This window comes from Pholcus phalangioides, unplaced genomic scaffold, assembly GCF_987345545.1.
Source record: "Pholcus phalangioides strain wild (caught in Gottingen) unplaced genomic scaffold, Ppha-v1.0 ptg000010l_1, whole genome shotgun sequence".
Classification (NCBI taxonomy): domain Eukaryota; kingdom Metazoa; phylum Arthropoda; class Arachnida; order Araneae; family Pholcidae; genus Pholcus; species Pholcus phalangioides.
The window spans coordinates 782,108-806,421 of record NW_028301603.1 but is presented as its reverse complement, the minus strand read 5'-3'; the positions used below and the strand labels follow the sequence as shown (position 1 = coordinate 806,421).

General features: G+C 36.8%; 1 protein-coding gene across 6 annotated transcripts in view; it reads right to left on the bottom strand.

Annotated features, from left to right (window-relative positions):
* LOC149080727 (rho GTPase-activating protein 45-like) overlaps nucleotides 1-24,314 on the bottom strand; it is a 204,271-nt gene that overhangs the window by 124,123 nt on the left and 55,834 nt on the right. For 3 of the 6 annotated variants that reach the window (XM_089237401.1, XM_089237402.1, XM_089237406.1), the window contains exon 1: nucleotides 18,485-18,909. The exons of 1 other annotated variant lie outside the window; for it this stretch is intronic. In XM_089237401.1, coding sequence (XP_089093527.1) covers nucleotides 18,485-18,619 — 135 coding nt within the window. In that variant the 5' untranslated portion in view covers nucleotides 18,620-18,909. Of the gene's footprint in view, nucleotides 1-18,484; nucleotides 18,911-24,314 lie in introns of those variants that run through there. 2 more of the 6 variants (XM_089237404.1, XM_089237410.1) reach the window with 1 other exon arrangement.

Below are 24,314 nucleotides of genomic sequence, written 5' to 3'. Positions count from 1 at the left end.
GGTTCGCGAGCCCCCCTTGGGACTTTTTGTTTTTCGAAATTAGTGGAAGCAGTGACGTTATAACTGCATTTATACCAGGAATGTTCAAGTGGATTTGTAGGACTCATCTAGAAAGCATCCCCACCTCCCTATGAATCATCTTTGGTTCGTGACCCATAGCTCAAATCTCAAAAAAAGTGAATTTGTACGACCCATCTCTTAAACCCCCGTGATCCAAGTTTTTGGATCGCTACCCATAGGTTAAGAGCTCTGTCGTAAACATTCCTCTATACTAGAAAGCCCCTGCGAATCAGGAGAGTTACGTCGCGACCCATTAGCTCAAGAACCCCTGGCTGTTGGTGGTTTACCACGTATGCCTTAAAGGGTGGGTCGCAACAGAAATTCTGAGTTCTTACTCTTCAAATAGCATTGAAATTAACAGAAATCGATTATAATAGCATATAAAGGTATTTTTTTTACATTAAAATTTACTTTAGTCTGGAGGGAGGCGCACGAGCCCCCATTCCCCCCCCCCTCCCGCGTACGTTTCTCATCCCGCCAATATGCTTTAGGAGGTAGGGGCAGTGCTCTCGAAATGTTGCTGACAAGGAGGGGTGGGGGGGGGGTTCAAAAATTGTTAAAAATTTGTTTACGTATAATACTTGAACGGCCCCAAATCCATAAAGGAGGGCGTAATGTCGAATTTTCTAAAACGTCAGGACGCTTGGAATCACATCGAATAGAAGGACACGTCTAGTAACCCTAATCTAGTGTCCTGTATGAACTTTCTTTCTTTCAAACCGAGCACAACTCAGGTCTATCGTCACGGGCAATTTACTACCTAGTGATTCGTGCCGGAAGTGTAAGTGTGTGTGTATACCTAACAGTCTTCAGAGTGCGTATCTAGAGTTGTGTTTGACTTTTCAGTGTTGCCATCTATAGTTCAGAAATGAAGTGAGTGAAGTGTAATGACTGAATATTTGTACCGTTTGTAGGCCTGTTGCTCTCTGTGGCGGGACTTTTCAACGCGGAGATCGGCTCGCATTTGCGCCTCGAAGTTGAGAACCAGAGGAAACCAACTTGAGCCGGCCAACACTACTGCGCTAGAGAGGTTGGAACCAAAATTGTGTGATAAATTTAACTCTAATGAGATGGAGTCGAACCTTGGTCTGCCGGTCCACACTTTGATGCACTACCACCTACACCAGGCATCCTCAACCCGTTTGCTCGTGAGCACCCAGAGTGCACGATGCTCGTGTCCGATTTGGTGCTCGCGAGCACCTGATCAACGTTACAATTAAATTCCTCGAACAAATTGTATTCAAGGACTGAAATTACCGTGATCTCATGCATTTGTATGTCAAACATGCCGTAAGTGGGTGCTCTTCTTTTGATGATGGGTACAGGCAGTGCTCGCGACTAGAAAAAAAAGGTTAAAGACCTCTGAGCTACACCAATTCAGTTTCCTGTACAAACTTTTAGTGTGCCGCCACCTATCTTTCAAACTATAAAGTGCAATAAATTAATATTTTTACCGTTGTAGGCGTGTTTCCTCTCTTTGGCAAGACTTTTTTAACGTGGGGTGATCGGCTCGCTGTACGAAGTGGGGAACCGCACAAAACCAATTTCAGCCGCATATTACGCCATTGATAAACCAATATAACTGATCTATCTCCCTGGCGTATTAATATACAAACAAAATTCCCGTCCATTATTACTTTTCTTCTCGGTTGACATACGTAGCTGTAAATGCATTACATTATAGAATGAGCGCAGAAAAGCTGGAACAGGCAAGTGCTATCGCACCTGTTCAAATATTTCTCTCTCTTTGTCTATGGCGAAGGGGGAAAAAATGCGGACAGACGCCACTGTCTTAGCTAACACAGCGGCGTAGTTATTACACATTATTCCGGAATGATCTGGTATTATTTAAGTATGCGCGTACGTATGTGTGTGTGTATATCTTCCTTGTACACACATTAACGAATACAGAAATAAATAAAGAAAATTAGGCCGAAAACTTTATTTTCGCGGAAATTCTCGCTAAAAATGGAGCGTATAAATACTCCACTGCCGCCCCGAACATGGCGTAGTTAAACAGAAAAATCTCGAACAAACAAAAAAAATTCCGAAGACTCCATTTCGTCAAAAGAAGTCCCAAAAAAAAAATAAAATCTCTTATTGTCATGCATTACACGCCCTATTTACGATTGTGTCAAAAAAAAAAAATCTTAAATTTACGAACATTTTTAAACGAATTTGATTGATGAATGAGTTACGACTTTTTTCTTTATGACTTACGACGGGGATTTTTACGGACTGAAAAATGTCGTATTTATTCGATTTTATTTGTTATTTGAACGCACCTGTGAGTAAATAGGACAAAAAACAAAAATGTGAACAAGGGGGAAAAAAAATATCTAACGTTCGGAATGTTTTTATTTGTTATTTATGCATTGTCATGTTGTCATTATTCTTTAGTTATTGCCTTGAAAACACGCGCGTGCATGTCATGTTATGTTGCTCTCTGCGACTATGGAAATTCATAATCCCACGCTACGATGAACAAAACGGTGACTTCATTGTGATACGAAAGTGTTCTCTCATGAATGTCTGATTATTATTTACGGCACGCCCTTTCCGCCAGTGTCGTTTCAGAATTACGTTTACGGTGTCATTAGGGAGGGGGGTGACCATATGAACCGTGTTTTACGGGACGTTTCCGCGTTTTCTTATTGTTTGGCGTCTGTCTAGTTTTTTTGTTGTTTTTTTTTTAGGAAGATAACATGAATTTGTACTCTTTATTGAAATCGGGCAGGAAGATAATTTCCATCGCTTAAAGAAGATTGTGATAATTATGACAATTCGCGAATTTTTTTTTATCTCGCTTATATATATATATATATATGTTAGTTTCGTTCAACCCTTTTTTTAACCGTTAAAAGGGGAATTTTTAATTCACTGAAATTTGCAGTAGCCCTTTATCTGGCAAATTTGTCTGAATTTGAACAATTACGGTACAGTCGGTGCCGCTTAATAGAATAACGGATAATGGGCATAGTCATTGGCGTACGCAAACGGGGAGGGGGGGGGGGTTGGGGTTCTAACCCCCCATGCCGAGATTATAGTGTTATTTTGCAGGAAAAATCCGTAACCCCCCCCCCCCGAGAAGAGAAAAAAATTGAACCCCCCCCCCCCTCAGAGAAAATTCTGCATACGCCTATGATGGTATCACCAGGGTCCGGATGTCAATGACATTTGCATTTCCCCGCATTTTTTTCACTTTAATCATCTGGTTCCCGTTATACTAGCATTATTAATGGTGCCGAAGGCCTCAAGAGAAGAGAGGGCCTTTTACAAAAATGATAACTGGTTAAAATTTTCGAGAAATTTCTAGGTAGAGCCTCAGAAAAATCAGTTGGTCCGGGAACCCATGATGCACTTAAGACGGCCCTTGGTCGTTCTGCGTTTTTAATTTTTAAAATAACTCGATTCTTTCTGAATTCCCTGTATAAATATTTACTAGATCTATCGATTGTTTTGGAATATAGAATTGTAGAATTTGATAAAATGTCGTCATTATGATACATGTAAGGTAAGGGCTCATTCAGGTATTACGTAAGCATCGATGGAGGTTTCCGATTTGCTGACTTTTGATGACAGGGGGTGTTTGAATGACGCTTACGTCATCAGTCGACGTTTATAAAAACATGAGATATACTTAATGGCATGTTAATCGGTACGCCAAAAACAAGAACGACCTTTCTCTAGTTTGTGGGCACCTGAACTAACATTCTCCCTATTGCTAAGTCCCCTACACAGAGCCACTTTAGTGATTTCTAAATGTTTCGCAGATCCAAGTGATCTGGAAACGTGTCCGGGTTTCTTAAGTGCTCTGGAACTGCGCCACGCATCACTCAAGTAATCCGTAATTATGCCGCGGATCACTTAAGTAACCCGGAAATGTACCGCGGGTAACTTGAGTGCTGTAGAACCGCACAGGAGGCAGCTATATGCTCTAAAACTGTGCAACATATCACTCAAGGGATCTCTAAATGTGCCACAGGACGCTTAAATGCTCTGGAATCGAGTCGCGGGTCACTTAAGCGATCTGTGAATGTGGCGCTTAGTTCATTTTTACACAGTTATGCTCGAGAGGGCAGGCCATATCAGATAACCCCCCCAAAGCCAAATCTAGTCCGCGGGCCAAGGGTTTATCATATATGGCTTAGAGCAGCGGTTCTCAACCTTTTTTGACTCGCGGAGCCCTTTTGAGTAAAAAAATTCTATAGCGGAGCCCCGTAGGCCCATTTTTTAATTATTGATTAAAGTTACTGATTTATTTTTACTATTTAAAAATATTTATAATTATTTTTTTTAAATTTTACTGTTTTTTTTTTATTTTCCTCGAGCGGCCGCGGAGCCCCTGTAGAGTGCACAAGGAGCCCCAAGGGCTCCGGAGAGCACCGGTTGAGAACCGCTGGCTTAGAGGGTGGATCGAAATGGATTTCTTAAAAAGAAATTTTTGAGTTCTGAGCCTTCAAATAGCTTTGAAATTTACAGAAATTGATTATGGTAACATATATTTTCCTTCGAAATTTTACTTTTTAAAAAATATAATTTTATCATTAAAAAATAAATTTTTGATCGTTTGGGGGAGGGAGTACGAGTCCCACCCCCCCCCCCCCATGCCCTTCCACGCGTACGTCTCTGATCCAACCAATATCCGTTAGGAGGATGGAGCTGACGAAATTTTGCTGACAGGGGAGGGGTCAAAAATGGCTAAAGATTTGCTGACGTAATACGGCCCCTTAAGTAATTCCCATAGGGGTACAGAGCGGGGGCCACGGTTGGTCTGGAGGCCCCTAAGTATCAGCTGTTCAGCTGAGGCATCTTTTAGTTTTGACATATGTTTATTTACGTGGCGGAAAATGAAAATAAATTTCTTATCCAGCTGTTTTTCATTTTGGAGAACCTCTCGCGACCCGCACTTTGAGAACCACCGAAGCACCGGAAGTTGAAAATTAACTTTTCTCGGAATTTTCACCAGCTGTCACTCCTTGAAGAGTTACAGAAACTCTGACGTGACCTGTTCAATAATAATCCATCGTGGATAAATCTTGAAGGGGGAAAAGAAAGAAAAAATGTGAATCGGTTCAGTGGCTCTTTCTCTTCAACACTCAACTTGCGAAGTGTTCTGTAGATTGATCGACACACACACACTCTCTCACGTACGGCTCATTGATCATTAGAAGGTTACAACATTTTTCTGGCTATTAGTCATGCATCGCGAATACATATAAACATATATCCAATGAAATTCCATCATTATATCGATGCCGGTCAATTTCCTAACCTTCGTTGACAGCGAATGGCAACGCGGCAGGTTATACAAACAGAATAATTGGACCTTGTGAACCGATTAACTAGTTCTGGAAACCGATCATACACTATGTATATATATATATATATATATATATAAAGAAAAGGGCAATATAGAGAGATGACAGAGTATATAGCAGCCATTTTGAATAATTAATTGCTCTCGTGAAAATCCATGACGGGAATTCGTAAATAAATGAGGGTTAGTGGAAATGAATCAGAAAAGAAAAATATTTGAAGATTTATTTTTTTCTGAAAAGTCGGATAAAAACGCGGTGGAATCTCGTCTCGTTTATACGACGTTCGAAAGACCGAGTCGAAACATCGGATAAATTTTGAAAGTCGAATAACTGAGACTTGTAAAAAATGACTTTGCCCCATAAATATACAAAATATAAAATAATTCAGTTTATTGTATCTCCATTTTTGTAATGTAAAAAATATCGTTCCTGTCAGGCTTGAGTGGGGGGGGGGGGCAAATCAAATCGCATTTGAAATCACTTGAAGAAATAAAAGTGGTCCATTACCTTTGGGACACGACATTTTGGGTAAAAAATTGCAACAAAATCTTCTGGACTTGGCAAAAATGTCCCATTTTGGACTCTCATTTCTTTTGGCAGTAGGTGATTTGCAACCAGCAACTTTTGGTCTTTAATTTTGTTTCTCTGTCTGTCAAAATTGCAACAAAATCTTCTGGACTTGGCAAAAATGTCTCAACTTGGTCTCTCATTTTTTTTTTTTTTTTTTGGCAGCAGGTGATTTGCAACCAGCAGCTTTTGGTCTTTGATTTTGTTTCTCTGCTTCATAATCGTTTCCAAAGTTGACACACATATATTCAACTGTTTTGCAAGGTTCACTTTTGTCATTAATTTGAAATTCTTGTCGAATTCTTCCAAAATTCCCAGTTTTTATTTAGAGAAAGCGCTTTTCGTTTCCCTCGACCTTACAAACGGTGGATTGTGACACAGCCACGAAGTAAAGCATCACAACGAAAGAAAATTCTACAGGAAATGATCGAAAGAACTTACTGTGTACATGTGTATATCGTATGTTTCTCTCATTAGCAGACTTGTAACCAAGGGGGAACGTTCTTACCCTCTGGGGATAACGCTAAATACATTGAGAGAGAGAAAAGAATTCTAAAAGAATATATGGCCGTCAAAATAATTGAAACACGTTCCTCAGAAATCTCAGAAACAAGAAATAAATAATTCATTTAAGTTTCCACTCTAAATGGCCATCAAAGAAATGAAGGCTATTTTCGTATACGTCAGCAATGACCCTAAAATTTATGGCTTTTGCGTTGACCATAAGCAAGAAGAAATGTTGCTGCTACGTGTTTTCACTGCATACAAAAATTGTGCGCATTTGATGACATTTTTCACAAGATTGAAAATGACATTTTTTTTTCACAGGATTCGGAATTGGAATAAAAGTGAAAACGTCGAAAAATTTATGTTTCGCATCGAATAAATTAATTACTTCAACATAAAAATTTATAGGAACCAATTGCGAACGAAGTCAAACGTCGTATAAACGCGAAAGTCGTGTAACTGAGCGACGTGTAAACGAGATTCTACTGTATTTGGAATGTTAATAGAACTTTCTCGAGAGAAGAGTTTTAATTTTCGCTAGAGGGCGTTTCCCCCCTCACTTGAAACGTAAATAATATTTAAAAAATATATCAAATCCTCAACCCAAATACGTAAACAAGTAATTTATTTTCCGATTTACGATCCGTGGAAAGAAGGAAGGAGAAACTTTCATACGTCCTTATGGTAAATAAATTGGCTTTATGAAGGTATCAATTACTTTTATGCATTCCCTTGCGCGTTTTATGGGAGCGGCCATTTTCTTGGTAGCATAAAAACATTTGAATAATTTACTTTGATGAATTATTTAGACAGCTGTCTGTAGGAGAGATACGAACGTGACCGAAATGGTTTGTAAAATTTGAAATTATGCGTAGTTGAAGTAGGAAGTGTCAGTTATTATATAACTATCTCGTACTGATTTTAGGTATGCATTGATTGACCTTTTGGATGGCCACACCTGAGGAATGAGGTCGATTAGTTTAGTTGCGTGTTAGTACTGATGCCTTCAACTTTTGGAGGAGTAACACCGAAGTCACGGGGACCCACTAAGCTCTTCTACTCTGGTGAAATAAATTAAGAGAATTTGCATATTTTATCGAATTTCATGATAAGAACTGAACGGAATGTAAAACCACTGCTTCTAGACAAAAATGCAAATCTTGCACGTCAAATACGTAAGCGTACACGTGTGTGTAGGCGGAGCCAATAGAGAAACAGGCTTTATAAGCGCGCGTAAGTTAAAACGCATTTCGTTCGCTAGCACACCTCGGCGAATTTCTTGGTGTTATTTTGCAGCAATCGGTTAATTTCAAATTGTAACAGTAAAAATGAGTAACCACCAATGTTTAGATGATGGAATGAGGTGGCGAATTGTGGGGAGGCTAGAAGCAGGCCAATCTCAAGTCCAGATTTGTAGTCCAGAGAGTTCAATTTAACGCCCAGCGTCGTGTGTAACTTATGGAAACAGTTCCAGGATACCGGATACATCGAGAGAAAGCCTGGACAAGGTCGTCCAAGAGCCACGACGGCCAGAGAAGATCGCCATTTGTCGATTATAGCGAGGCGTAACAGGAGTGGTACAGCTTCTCAGCGCTCTCGTGACTTGTATGCAGCCACAGGAACCCGTGTATCAAGGGTGACTGTTTCCAAAAGCCTTCATGAGAGAGGGTTGTTTGCAAGAAGACCTGCTGTTTGCGTCCCGCTCACTTCTACGGACAGGAGAATCCGTTTATCATGGTGCAGAGAGCATAGCATGGAGATTGGAGTATGGATCAATGGGCGACCGTTCTCTTCACTGATGAGTCCCGGTTCAGCCTAAGCACCGATTCTCGCCGTACGTTCATATGGAGAGAACCAGGGACCCGCTACCTACCCTCCAATGTCCGCGAAATCGACCATTATGGCGGAGGAGGTTTAATGGTCTGGGCAGGCATCATGTTGGATGGCCGCACACCCCTCCATGTCTTTGAAAGAGGCACTGTGACTGGCGTGAGGTCTTGGAGCCCTATGTTCGCTCCAGTATGTGAGGATGATACATTGGCGCATGTATATAAACAGCGCAATATGCACTTCGTCCATATTCCTCTGCGGAACCTCTGACGAATTAGTACATGTTGGAATGTGGGTGTATGTATAATGAACCTTCCGTGAAGTTTGTTTCTGTGTGATGCTTGTTATGTGTAGTGCTGCCATCTGCAATCAATTTTTTAAATTATGAGTTTTTTCTTAACTCACAGCGAGTGAAGTGTAATGAATGATTATAACGTTGTAGGCCTGTTGCTCTCTGCGGCGAGACTTTTTAACGCGGAGATCGGCTCGCATTTGCGCCTCGAAATTCGGAACCGCAGTAAACCAACTTGAGCCGATCACTGCGGTGACGATGGGGTTTGAACCCGGATAGCGCAACATATACTTAACAACCGTCACTGACGATTCAAACAGCGGCTTAAAAAATGAAATGTGGGCTGTTAGAGTCTGTTTCTCATAAGTTCAGATCCCGCGCAAACACGAAATTTTGGGGTCCCGTATTCAGTCGAATCCCGTTATAACGAACTCCAAGAGACCGGAGGAATCAATTCGTTATAAAGAAATTCCACGTTACACAGCATTGTTTCTATGTAAACTTATCTGGGGGATTAGAAAAGTGTTCGCTAAAGCGAGATTTCGCTATAACGGTATTCGTTAAAACGGGATTCGACTGTATAATGTATTCTTTGAGACTGAGGCGTAAGCGGAGCAGGAGGGTTAGATGGGCATGGAGGGCCCGCCCCAAGACGATGAAAGATGAAAAATATTTGTTAATTATTTTGTAAAAAATACTAAAATATCGAAAGAAGATGCCAATTTTGGCATCTGGTGCCCAAAACATTTGTGTCCCCCGGGCACATGCCCCCGTTTGCCCACGCGATAAACATTGGACTTGAATCTTGCAACTCGTTAAAATACGGGACGGACAGCTTGGTACTGAAACTTTGAAAGGCGTATTCACATAAATAGGGATTGTATCAGTCTTAAAAAGATGTATTCAATACCGCTGATTTGTGCTTGTGCTGTACAGTTTCTGTGACTCCAACCCTCTTACCTGCATTGACGAGATATCTCGTCCAACCGGATGCTCTGTCTTTTTGGATATCTCCTTAAAAACCACTTAGTTCGGCCATTCGGGTTATTTCGGGAATTCTGTAAAGCTGTGCTAAAATTGAATCCTGATGAAAAAATATGAAGCATTTCACAGAGGGTTTAGTGACTTCTCGAGCATGCCGTTTCTAATGCGAATCGATGGAAAAATATACCCTATAAATATACAGTCGAATTCCGTTATAACGAACTCCAAGAGACCACAGAAATCACTTCGTTTTAACGAAATTTCGTTATAAAGGAATTCCAAGTTTTTGCATTGTTCCTATGAAAACTTATCTGGGGGATTAGAAAAGTGTTTGTTAAAACGAGATTTTCGCTATATCGGTATTCGTTACAACGGGATTCAACTATATATATATAGCGCACGAGTGTCGTGGGTAAGACGCTCGTCTATCACTGTGAAAGTAGCCGTCAGGTCCCAGGTTCGAACGTGGGGGGAGGGGGGGGGGAGAATATTGATGTTATTTTTCCTAACGAGCTTGAGGTGACTACCGATAGGTGGCGCCTTCATTTCCAACCAAACTCTTAAATGGCAGTAAATTGCGTACAGCGATGTGGCCGGAGTCGGTGTGTGGTGCAGCAGTAGTGAAAATATATACGCCGTTGAAAGGGTTAAGCATTTCTATTGTATGGACTTCGCATTTGTGTGTAGTGGTTTACGTAACGGTATTGCACTACATTGTCATTCTGGTGTTCGAACAGTTTTTAAATCAAGCGAGTGTGATGCTGTGCCATAGAATTTGTCTCAACGACACCTATCCGTTGGCACCACCGATTCTTATCTGAGCCGTGTACTTCCTGAGGTATAATCGTTTAACGTGTGACCAATTTTCGTGACTTCGCAGCCGCGTGAATCAGACGCCGCACTTCAAGTGAAAAAAGGGGTGAAAAACATTTATCAAGTTCTTGAGCATGAAGAAGTCATTTGTAGCTGCTCCTGCGCACGAATACACACGCATTCTGCGTAAAGATTACGCATTCAAATCGCTTAAATCTGAAGTGCTTAACCTTTGGGAGAGAGAGTGCAGGCCACTTCACTGGTTTCAAGATGGGTCGCGGGCCACTTAAGTGATCTATCTGTACATGAGCTGCAGTGCTTTGGAATTTTGCCGTGGGTAAATCAAGTGATCTGCAAATTTGCTTCGGATCACTTGAAGGACTTGAAACCGTGCCGCAGGTCACTTAAGCTAGTGGTTCTCAACGAAAAAATCAAACTGCGAATCACTCCGGTCCGGTGTGACCAATATTAGGGCCCGCTGCAGACCGCTTCAGTGATATGGAACTGTCCAAATAAGTGATCTGAATGTGTGTGTGTGTGCCGCTGGACGCTTAAGTACTCTTTGAATTGTACCGCACGTTACTCAAACGATGTAAATATGCCGCTGGTCACCTAAGTGATGTGGAACTGCACCGCGGGTCGCGTAAGTGATCGGTATTCAGTTCAGTGTGTCGCTTAGTTCAGTTTTACAAAATTAGCTTTTGAAGCCGCGGGGTCACATCAGGTGATTCTGAAGGAAACATTTGGCCCGTGGGCCTTCGGTTGAGCATATAGGGTCTTAATTAATTCGGGATCTCTACCACCGTTAAGAGGTGGTTCATGATCTGACCAAATATATAAACGTCCGTAATAGAGCAATACTACCTGTAGCTCAAGGCCTCTTCACGAAGATTGCCATTGGATATAGCATGCCGACGCATGCGATCTTTACCTTTTCTTTGCAGTATATCCAATGACAATAGGAGAAATGGCCTTCTTCATTGACGTCACAAGCTACGTGCGCAGGCCTTGTTCTATAGGTGGTGTTGAATAGAGTTGGTATTCACAGCCATTAATCCACAACACACACACATACTGATGATACCACAGAATTTGACTCTAAGCTAATCGTCTACATGTCTTCTCATGAATGCAAAATAATTTGTTGTTTAAAACAGTGCTTCTTAACCGCCGGGCCTCGGCCCGGTACTAAGCTGTGACACCATTGATACCGGGCCGCGACTGATCTGCCGTTTCCTTTTTCCCCCCATTCATGTTTCGGTTAATCATGTATTTGACCGGGCCTTCCACTAACAAAAATAAATGAAACCGGGCCACGGGCTTCCAAAGGTTGAGAAGCACTGATTTAAAAGGTAAGGCAGGGCCGTAACTTGGGGGGGGGAAGAAATTGCCTCGGGTGGCAAAATTTAGGGGGCGGCAGTTTTACATAGGAACAAAGAATAGGAACACCGTTACAAAATTATCGAATTTTAAATTTGTGGGGGCGGCTAATCCTAGTTGCGGCCCTGGGTAAGGTTCTTCTAGGGTAAGTTCATACGCATTAAAGTTATTCAATTTTTGAGGCTTTTCTCAAGCCGTCTATATTCGCGTACGATTTTTATACCTACGGCTAAAATTTCTACCGCAGAGGTAGGGTATGCGTAATGCGTATTATAACGCATTCAGAAATATACAGAGATTTAAATCCTCTCCGAACACCTGCTTTCAGGACTTAATCCGAGCGGTTATTATCATGTTCTGGATCATTCTTTATCGTAATCCGACACACGGGGTTTTCTTAAACCATTCGTAACCATTTGAATTCTAGGAAGCAGAGCGGAATTTATACTTTTTAGTCATTTCGTAGCCGAAGGTCGGGCGCCCACTACGAGCAACAAGTCGCGTGTACGCGGAAGGGGCTATTATGCGTATACACGCGACTTGTCGCTCGTAGTAGCTTCTAGTATATTCTTTTGCTTTTGAATAGTTATTTGCAACTGCATTTATAGTTAAGAAGAAAAAATCACCAATAATACCACTTAAATACAAATATACAAATACAACGCCACAACAGGCAAATTGCCCAACGAGGCGGCTGAGTTAAGAACATCATGGATCCCCGAGCCCCTACCTACTACTGCTACCCACACATGCACCCCCCCCCCCCCCGCGGAACCCCCCAACGAATCGGTACATGCGGGAATGTGCGTGTACGTGTAGTGCTACCTGACGTAAAGTTTGTTTCTGTGTAATGCTTGTTATGTGTAGTGCTGTCATCTGCCCCCAGTTTTACTAACTATGAGTGAAGTGTTATGGTTGAATGATTTACCGTTGTAGGTTGGTGTGTGTCAACTCTTAACTATAATCCTCATTAAGATTTCCCGTTTAAAGCGTTTTCCCGCTTACAACGTTTTTCAATGACGGTTTTTTTTAGGAACGTTATAAGCGGGATCCACTGTATTCGACAATGATAATAATAAAACTATTATATTTTGTTAATTCACATAATCAATAGAATATTTTTTAGTGAAAATCTATTTTTGTATTATTTTATTAATTGAAAATACTGATATAAATTTCATATCAATATAGTGATAATGTAATATCATTATTCAAGTTTTACTGATATATACAATTAATAAAAAATTAAAATTAAAATACATTGTTCAATTATTGTTTAATCAAAATATTGATATAAATTTCATACCAATTAAATATCATTCAATAATGGCTATAAGAAAAATATCGTAAAAACTACGAGGAAGTAAAAAGAAAATAAGATCAAACAGATGAAGGATTACGTTTTTTTTTCTTGCATGAGGCAGGTGTGTTTAGTTTCGGAAAATGTTCTACCAATGAGAGAGAACGTCTCCATAATGTTAAGACTCCACACATGTTGTCAATGTTAACAAATGACTTTCCAAGAAAAATATGGATCGCTATATCTTATTAGAAGGGGGAAAAAAATGCGTAGGAAGATAACATTACCTTGAACTTTCAACATAATGTAGGTAGATATTCCGCTTGTTAAATTCGTCTCAATCCATTGACATTACTTTTCTAAGAATCGAATAAATATCTAATTGTTTCATTTTTTTTTCAGTATTAACATGATTTTCATGGCGAATTAATTCTATATTTATACGTACAGTCAAATCTCGATAAGTCGAATGTGCAGCAGCTGACAAAAAACTTATCGTTAGTTCGACTTATCGGAAATTCCGATTTCAAAGTGAGAAAAAGTAAAATTTGTTAATGTAATAGCGTTATTTATATACGAATATCGTTTTGGTAAAGCATGTCAGATTACTAGAGATGAAGAAATTCGAAAAAAAGAGATAAGTTATTCTAATTTAATATTTAATTATTGAATGAAAATATTTGGAGATAAACTAGACGTACATTTTATATGTTATGTATTTTTTATACTATTTATACTATTTTATGTACGGAGTGATTATAAAAAAAACTATCCCGACATATGGGCCCCTAACTATTATACCATTCACAGAAACTGAATGAAATTTTGGCATAAGGTATTTTGATGTATGCGCTCAAGAATGATATGGAAAACAACAGTGTCACTCTAACAGTTACGGTTACAGTGAGAAAATTTCGAAAATATCAAATGGCAACACCAAGTTTTTTGTATTGGAATGCGATCTCCATACTGAAAAACACTAAATAGCGTTAGAATGGCACCTGTAGCACGAAAATCCCCGGAGCTAGGCAAGGGAAAAGGACTTTGCCGTGCACCAGAGCATTAATGTTCGTTTCATTCGTCACACCGTTTCTTCGATCCCAGCCTGATTAGTCCTCCACAAGGTCATGTGGAAAACACAATAAAATGCTTTATTTTATGCCGCTTCCCTGTCCTTATTGGTTGTCCTCACTTTTAGCCTATCTACCGCCGGTGATTTTCATGCTACAGTTGCCGTTCAAACGACGCTATTTAGGGTTTTTCACAATGGAGATCACATTCCAATACAAAAAACTTGGTGTTGCCATTTGATATTTTCGAAATTTTCTCACTGTAACCGTAACTGTTAGTGACACTGTTGTTTTCCATATCATTCTTGAGCGCATACATCAAAATACCTTATGCCCAAATTTCATTCAGTTTCTGTGAATGGTATGATAGTTAGGGGCCCATATGCCGGGATAGTTTTTTTATAATCACCCTGTATATTATTTTATGTATTATGGAAACGGACGCATACATGACACTCGTGTAAAGGAATGATGTATACACTTTATTTATGATTCCAAGATTATTTCCTGTCAAAAAAATGCAGTGATTTTTGACTGTTTATTTCTTTTTTCATGAGAGTCATTCACATTTTGCAAGCAAATGAACCTACTAAATTCTATTGCAATTCTATTGCTAACTGCTAAATTCTATTGCTAACAACAAATTATTATTATGTCCTTTATTTAAGTTTTTGAAACACAATTACAAAACATTTAGGGGCTAAGCAAGCTTGTGAGACCACAAAATAATAAATTCTATTACAATTCTATTGCTAACTGCTAAATTCTATCGCAATTCTATTGTTAACTGCTAAACTCTACTTTTAAAATTTCTCTCATTCCCAAAAACCTCGACTTAAAGGAAGAAAACTTCGAAACTTCGAGTTAAGGGAAAATTTTAACACTAAAATACGGAAAAAGTTCTCATCATGAGTGAAAACTTCGACTTAAACTAAAACTTAAAACTTAAATTTGAACTGTCGGGGTTCGAGTTATCGCAAAGTTACTGTATATACATTTCTGAATCAATTTTTATTAAGGTATCCGAATACGCATGAAACGTCATTTCGGAAGAAAACATCGATTTATTTTCATTTTTTTATGAAAAACCCATTTTTTGTGATTCCGAAAAAAAGGCCTTTTGTTTACATGACGGTTGGGATTACACTATAAAAGTTGGACAAAAGATCTTTTGCAAAACGTGAAAAAAAATTTACATTCGCTCGAATGTAACCCTATACGCTTATTAGCTGCATTTTTCATGTTTTGTAAATGAACTTTTATGGAACTTTTATAGTGTAATCCCGGTCTTACAAAGTTTTGATATGATGTTTTGCCATACATCGTTAAGGTTATGAACTAAAATCAAGGGTCTATCACATGTACTTGTATAATTACAGTGTTTTATGCAGTATAATTATAAAATTATTTTAAAATAATATTTGATAATGATATTAATATAATAAAATAATATTTGATAATGATATTAATATAATAAAATTATATTATATGTTATTAATATATAAGTAATAAATTTTAATGAAAAAATATTTTTGGTTAAAATAAATTAAAATATTGATATAAATATCATATCAATTAAATATTATAAATAATATTTGATAATGATATTAATGATATTATTTTTATTAATACAGTGAAACATCTTTTGCTAATACCAGTGAGACAGAAAAATTCGTTCGTAAAAGAGGGGTGACCGTAAATCAGGGGTGTCCGTTAAGAGGGGTTCTAATTGTATATAAGTAATAAAAAAATTTATTGAAACTATATTTTTGAACTATTTCTCAATCAAAATGTTGATACAAAAAAGTTCATGCCAATTAAATATCATAGAATAATAATATTTAGCAATGATAATAATATATAATTATCGTATGTATTATATTTTTATTGATATGCAATTAATAAATTTTAATTAAAATATATATTTTTGAACTATTTTCCTAATCAAAATATTTTTAAATATTTTTTTTTAAATTTAAATATTGATATAAATTTTATATTAATTAAATTTTTGCAAAATAATATTTCATGTTGACACTAATAAAATTATCACGATATATTGAATGAAATTTCGAGAAATTTATTCATAAATCAACACAGGCCCGTTGCCAGAAATTTCGTTTGGGGGGGGGGGGGAACCAAAGTGATAGAACAATAGATTAGGCCATCTTTTTCCCTGTTTTCGGTCATTTTCTAACATTTCGAGGTGTGGGGGGACCAGCCCCCCAAGTCCCCTCCTCTCGCTACGGCCTTGCATCAACAGATTTGGATGTAACTCATGTGCATACCATACAATCCCCTTTAAATTTTGGTTCAGATAACCTGCATCATCACTAGCTGAATGTACTGTGAAAATAAAACATTTCGTGTCGATGGAATTTTTTTGCAACCGTGTTTGGAATGTAATAGGAATTTTGCTTAAAATTTGACATAAAAATTACCTTTTTCATAGGAAATGACATAGGTAGGCCAAAATTTATTATTTTCACCATTTTGAGACAGAAAAGTGCGAATAATGGATTCCGGATACCTTAGTAAATTTATCATGATAACTACCACCTATAATTTAGCCTGTGTTTTCGAAATCAGTATTTTAGAAATATTTTGTTTTCAAAACAAAAATTGTCTTAGTGCTTCTACTACTATATTTCAAAATTTATATAAAATAATTTTCTTTGTATTCATTATTGTTTATGCATAAATTGTCTAAATTTAAATATTAAAAAAAAAATTTTTTTTTTTGGTTTATCAGAAATTTTTCGATATTTTCTCAATTAAATAAATCTTTTTCTGAATTTACCACAAACTTACTATTTAAAATTCGTGGTTTTTTTTTTTCAAAATTTAGATTCGTTAGAAACTTTTCATAAAATGTTTTAATTTTTCCTAAATCTGTTCCTATTTTCGAATACATATTGAATTTCTTTAAATTTACCAAAAATTCAAATGTAGAAATCTTGATTATTTTATTTGCCAATCAGCCAAAACCATTTAAATTTATCTTTTGTGGGAATTCAATAAATATATGTCCCCGCTCTCTAAATTTAAAAAAAAATCACCAAATTTATTATTTTAATAAAAAGAATAAGATAGAATATTCATTTGTGATTATTTTAGCAATGAATTAGTGAGAAGTATTTCACATTAAATCTATATCATTAGATAAACTGTATGGGAATATAATTTAAATTTTTCTTAAACATAAAAAAGATGTCAAAATTTATTGAAAGAATTTGATAAAAAGTTTCAGTAATATTTCTCGAATTATTATATTCTATTGGTAATACCACATATTAAACTGTAATCACAGATGAATTCGTAATTTGATCGTCAATTCGGATGATTATTGTTTTAGTTATTTATTGTATTTGTAGCCGAGTATATGCGGCTTACCCATTGTGGAGCTTACGTTTTTCAAAGGTGATTTTGCAGTGCTTACGTTTGAATTTTTGTTCCAGAAAATTCTTAAAGCAATCGACTTTGGAAACATAATCATATGAAATTCAAATACGAACTATTCAATAAAAAAAGAAATCGGGTAGATAATTATTTTAACAATAATTTAGTGAGAAATATTTTACATTAAATCTACATTGTTAGGTAAATTTTATGGCAATATTTTCAAACATAAAAAAGATGTAAAATTTATTGAAATCATTTAATAAAAATCTTAGTAATTTTCCCGATCATATTAAATTAGCAATAAATCACAAAATAGTAACTGAACGTCAATCCGGACGTTTTTTTATTTATTGTATATATGCGGCTTACCTGCTGTGACAATTACGTTTTTCAAAGGTGACTTTGCGGTGCTTAAGTCACTATTAATTTTTGTTCCAGAATATTCTTTAAGAAATCGAATTTAGACACATAATCATATAAAATTCAAATACCAACCATTCAATAAAAAAATCAGATAAATAATTATTTTAACATAATTTCGTGAGAAATATTTTACATTAAATCTACATCATTTAGATAAATTTTACGGAAATATACTTTTCTTTTCTAAACATAAAAAGACATGTGAAATTTATTGAAAAAATCTAATAAAAGTCTCAGTAATTTTCCCCAATCATATTAGCAATATTACCTATTAAACTGTAATCACAAATAAACTCGCAATTGAACGTCAATCCGGACGATTATTTAGATTATTTATTGTATTTATAATTGTATTCCTTGGCTTGGCTTACCCGCTGCTGCCTTTACGTTTTAGAAATGTGATTTTTCGGCGCTTTCGTTAATTTTTGTTCCAGTAGATCGAATAAGAAAATAATTAAATAAAATTCAAATATTGAAATTGTATTACAACTTTCCGGAAATAATTCTGAGCATATCTGATAAATAATGTACTCACTTTGATCTGATACAGGCTCAGGCTCCTCCGGCCTTTCTGTTTACAAGCTATACACAAAGCTTTGGCCACATCCACGATACTGGCCACGTTGGTGTTCGAGAAATCCATGGAACAGGACCTTCGGAGTTTGGTCATTTTTCACCGTGCGTACATCAACAGTACGCGTCCGTCAACGTACATCAACAACATTAGCTGGTCTATATCCCACGTATCATTTTACCCGATCATGACGCGCGATGTTGCACACTGCGTATGTTTTCGTCTCGATGTAATGACAATCGTACGCAACATTTGTACATTATTCAAGTTATTAATTCAAAAGACGCTCTCCTTTCGAGTGATCACTAGGTGCTCGCGGTGTATCGAGAGAGATCTGCCGACGCGTACGCAACACGGCATGCGACGCATAGGAATGAACTCGATGTCATGATGATCATGTGTTCTAAAAAAACAGAATGAGGTCTGGCGGAGAGAAAGAAAGGAAAAAAAAATTATTTTTCTGTGACGCTTCTGATGACGTCACGGGCTTACCTGGCTCAGTGTGATACGGTTGGCCGGCTTGCGCGAAATAATGTGTAGTTATTTATTTTTTATTCCCATTTAGTCTGTCGACCTTTTTTCCTCTCTTCACTCATCATAAATACGAGAAGGTTGTGAGGGTGTGGGTCATTATTATTATTATTATTATTATTCAGTTATCACGGAATGGCATCGTATCCTTCCGGTATAGACGCATCAATATGATGGGGAGAAAGGGTTTTTATTTTTACGAAAGTGTTAGGGCTGAGATCGACTCGGGGAGAGTGACCCTTAGAGATGTGCGTCAGGTGCGGTCGTACTGGGCCCCGCGTTTTCGAAGGGCCCCCGCACTTACGGTAATGTTAATTTCTTTCATAATTTCTGAAAATTTTCTTCAATTCTAGAAGTTATTAAATTAGTTCTTTCATTTATTTCGAATTTTCATCAATTCTGGAAATTTTTCGCATTTTCATCAATTTCAGAAATTTTCATTTTTATCTAGAAATAGGTAATCTTAGAATTATTTCTTTAATTTATTCTGAATTTACATGTGTGGGGGGGGGGGCCGGAATTATTCCTTTCGTTTATTTTTAACCTCCACTGGTGCTGGAATTATTTCGTTCGTTTAGTCTGAATTTGCATGGGTGCTGGAATTATTTCTTTCTTTATTCTGAACTTCCACTAGTGCTAGAATTATTTCTGAGTTTACATGGGTGCCGGAATTACTTCGTTCGTTTATTCTGAGTTTACATGGGTGCCGGAATTATTTCGTTCGTTTATTCTGAATTTGCATGGATTCTGGAATTATTTCTTTCATTTATTCTGAATTTACATGGCTGGAATTATTTCTTTCATTTATTCTGAACTTCCACTGGTGCTGGAATTATTTCTTTCGTTTATTCTGAGCTTCCACTGGTGCAATTTACATGGGTGCTGGAATTATTTCGTTCGTTTATTCTGAATTTGCATGGATTCTGGAATTATTTCTTTCATTTATTCTGAACTTCCACTGGTGCTGGAATTATTTCTTTCGTTTATTCTGAACTTCCACTGGTGCTGGAATTATTTCTTTCGTTTATTCTGAGCTTCCACTGGTGCAATTTACATGGGTGCTGGAATTATTTCGTTCGTTTATTCTGAATTTGCATGGATTCTGGAATTATTTCTTTCATTTATTCTGAATTTACATGGCTGGAATTATTTCTTTCATTTATTCTGAATTTGCATGGATTCTGGAATTATTTCTTTCATTTATTCTGAATTTACATGGCTGGAATTATTTCTTTCATTTATTCTGAACTTCCACTGGTGCTGGAATTATTTCTTTCGTTTATTCTGAGCTTCCACTGGTGCAATTTACATGGGTGCTGGAATTATTTCGTTCGTTTATTCTGAATTTGCATGGATTCTGGAATTATTTCTTTCATTTATTCTGAACTTCCACTGGTGCTGGAATTATTTCTTTCGTTTATTCTGAACTTCCACTGGTGCTGGAATTATTTCTTTCGTTTATTCTGAGCTTCCACTGGTGCAATTTACATGGGTGCTGGAATTATTTCGTTCGTTTATTCTGAATTTGCATGGATTCTGGAATTATTTCTTTCATTTATTCTGAATTTACATGGCTGGAATTATTTCTTTCATTTATTCTGAACTTCCACTGGTGCTGGAATTATTTCTTTCGTTTATTCTGAGCTTCCACTGGTGCAATTTACATGGGTGCTGGAATTATTTCGTTCGTTTATTCTGAATTTGCATGGGTGCCGGAATTATTTCTTTCGTTTATTCTGAATTTACATGGGTGCTGGGATTATTTCTTTCGTTTATTCTGAACTTCCACTGGTGCTGGAATTATGTCTTTCATTTATTCTGAATTTACATGGGTGCTGGAATTGAATTTCCATGGGTGCGTCATTATTATCATAAATTACTTATCAAGGAATGGCATCGTATCTATCCGGTATAGATGCATCAGTATTGATGGTGAGAATGGGTATTCTTATTTACGCGGAAGTGTTAGGGCACAGATTGACTCGAAAAAAATATATACTAGATGCAGGGCATGTTTCTTACAGGTTTGGGCTGCGGGCAAATATGAATTTCTGGGCTCCAACAAGATGAGGAAATAACTACGTTGATTAATTTTCGGGCAATGGGCATGTGTCCCCGTTCCCCATACGAAAAAATGACATTACTATGATGCTTTAATGGACGCAGGGCTACGAGTCACACACAATGATAGGCACCCAAATTATTTGCATTTTTATGAATATGCATCTAGAGATATTCATAGATTGGGTAGAATGGGCTTCAAAAAATAGTTGGGTCCCACTAACTTGCTTATAAGCACGTCTTGTTATGGACAGAATTTGTGAAACATGAAACCCAGGTATTATAACATAAAATTGATTTACGAAATAACATCCATTGAATTTGGAGAATTTCCGCCAAGTTCCATGTTAATTTTTAAATGATGTAACCCATTATTTTGGCGTGCCAAGTGAAGCATTTTAGAGCTGAAGTATGAATACACTTTCATACATTAAATTTGATTCCCAATAAGTGTGTCCTTTTTTTAGAGTGCCGCTTAATACGTCAAAATTGGAAAAGGCGTCAATATTTGAAGTTTTAATCGTGCTTTCAAGTGTGCTGAAAATGTTGCACATTAGGAAAGCTTTTGAACTTCAATAAACATGACATAATATTTCAGCTGAGCTGAAGCTAAGCCGAATGGAGAATAATAACACGTTCTGATCATAAGCAGAGCCGCCCTTAGGGGATGTGCGACAGATGCGGTCGCACCGGGCTGGTCACAATAATTTTTTTCATAAATTGTGAATTTTCATCAAATATAGAATTTCGAATTTTCATTAATTTTGAACTTTTAACATTTTTAGAATTCTGAATTTTCATTGATTTTGAAACTATTTCTTTCATTTATTCTGCAACTATTTCTTTCATTTATTCTGCAACTATTTCTTTCATTTATTCTGCAACTATTTCTTTCATTTATTCTGCAACTATTTCTTTCATTTATTCTGGAATTATTTCTTGCATTTATTATGAATTTCCATGATTTTAATTTTTTGAATTTTCGATTCCTCTCTTTCACAGAAGAGTAAAATTGAGGCCAATAACATTTTCGCAACAAGCCCCGCGTCTGGTGAGGGCGGCCCTGATCACAAGCTGAAAAATTTCATTTTTGAATTTAAAATGCGTTTTACTAACGGCCATCTCGGAAAAAAAAATTAATTAACGTTACTAAAATGTTCTCTGTAAATATACTAAAATACTCTGTAATAGTTCACATCGCTGATACAGGACCAAAAAAAAAAAGTCATCTGACGCGCAGAAAATAGCCTCAAACATCACAAATAAAGAAATGTACGCACTTATTATAACCAAGAACGACTCAAATGGGTTCGAGAACTGACAACAGTTCACTCCCGATTCTAAAAAAACTCGTTTTATTTCTCATTATATTAAAATTCGAAATATAAATAATAATATCATATGCAGAACTTCAAAACATGTTTATATGACACAAGAATCCAATCTAAAAATCTACGGAAATGGCATTTCGCAAATGATAGGGTACTTGCGTAACTTGGATACGTAACACGTCCATGTGAGGCGTGCGAAATAACTTTCCTACGGCAAAATTAAAAAAACGAATTTATTACAGATTTCGTAACATTTAAAACGTGAGAGTGAATTTCTTATCGTACAATTTAATTTCGTTGGAAATTCTACGATATAATTATGTTGCTCAATCCATTTGCCAATTCTTATCTCGTAATGTTTTCTGTCTAAATTTAAGTTCAGCTGGTGTCAAAATCTTAATAAGTAAGTACAGCATTTCTCAACCTGTGGTCCGCGAAGATAGAACAGTTGGTCCACAGCTGAATTTGATGATTTAATTTTGATTGAACGAAAAATTATTCAATTGAATGCGATTGGTATATTAGTTACATTCTTACGGTTTCAAAGAAAAAATTCGGCCTTCATAGTCTAGGTCAGTGGTGCGCAAACTTTTTGAAGTGTGACCTCCTTTTGACTAAGAAATTTATTGGCCACCAACCATAGGATGGCAATATTTCCCGGTTTTTCGGGACGTTCCGATTTCTGCCAGTAAACGTTGTTGTCCCGAAAGCTCCTTTCGGAACGCTTGTTTCGATTCTAATTAGGCGACATTGACTTCCAAAGATATTCAATTTTTTTAATATCATATAAATATTTACTTTGTTTTTTGATGTATTTAGTGTCCCTTATGCAAGATGGAAGTGTAGTAAAGTGTATGGGGTCCTTGATTTTCGTATACAGGGTGATTAAGAATCATCCGGTTTCAAAATGATTTCTACACTTGAAATCGACCATTAAAACAATCGCTCATAAAACGTAGGCCTAGGTTACACCGTAAAAGTTTTATAAAAATGCTTTTATAAAACTTGAAAAATACAACTAATAAACTGATCGGTTGCATTGGCTTGAATGTAACCGATCAGCTTATTCGTTGTATTTTTCAAGTTTTATACAAGCACTTTTACAAAACTTTTACAGCGTAATACCAGCCGTAGACACATTTCCCCCGGTATATTTACATATTACTTATCATTCTATTCTGTGTTTTTAATTTTTAAGGAATATACAATTGTGAAATTGGGTGATTCTCTCCAAGTCACCCTGTAAAAGTACCAGTTTGATATCGTCCGCTGCATGCCAGAAGCACGAATGTTCAAATTTTCCTCTTTTTTTTTTTAATCAGCTGTTTGGATACATTGTTTTGCTATCTAACTTGTGCCTGAAACGCGAATGTGTGTCCCTATTGAAACACACGTTACAAAACATTTTAAGAAAACAACTTCCATACAGTTAACATGAGTAGAGTAAACACATTCAAACATTTCCCACGTTCTTTGTTTTGCAAGGACAGTGCACATTCGTAATTCTGGCATGACAGAGCCGATATATTGATTATTGTGCAAGTAGAATTTGATAAAATCACATTGCATGATACATGGTAATTTACTCAACTGAATAAAGGTATTCTTTAGTTTTGACAAAGTTTTAAAACGAATTTCTTATTTGGAAGTTTCTATTTCGGAGAATTTCTTGCGACCCCCCGCCCCACAGTTTGCGAACCACTGCTCTAAGTGGCCATATTCGATCAACCAAAAATACATGAGAATTATGATTCTATAAATACGAAATATCGCTAATTTTCACCAAAAAAATTCAATTTGCCGTAATCTTAATTGTGTCGGAAATTTCATTGAACAAAAATGCATTTCACGAACAAAAAAGTTCACTG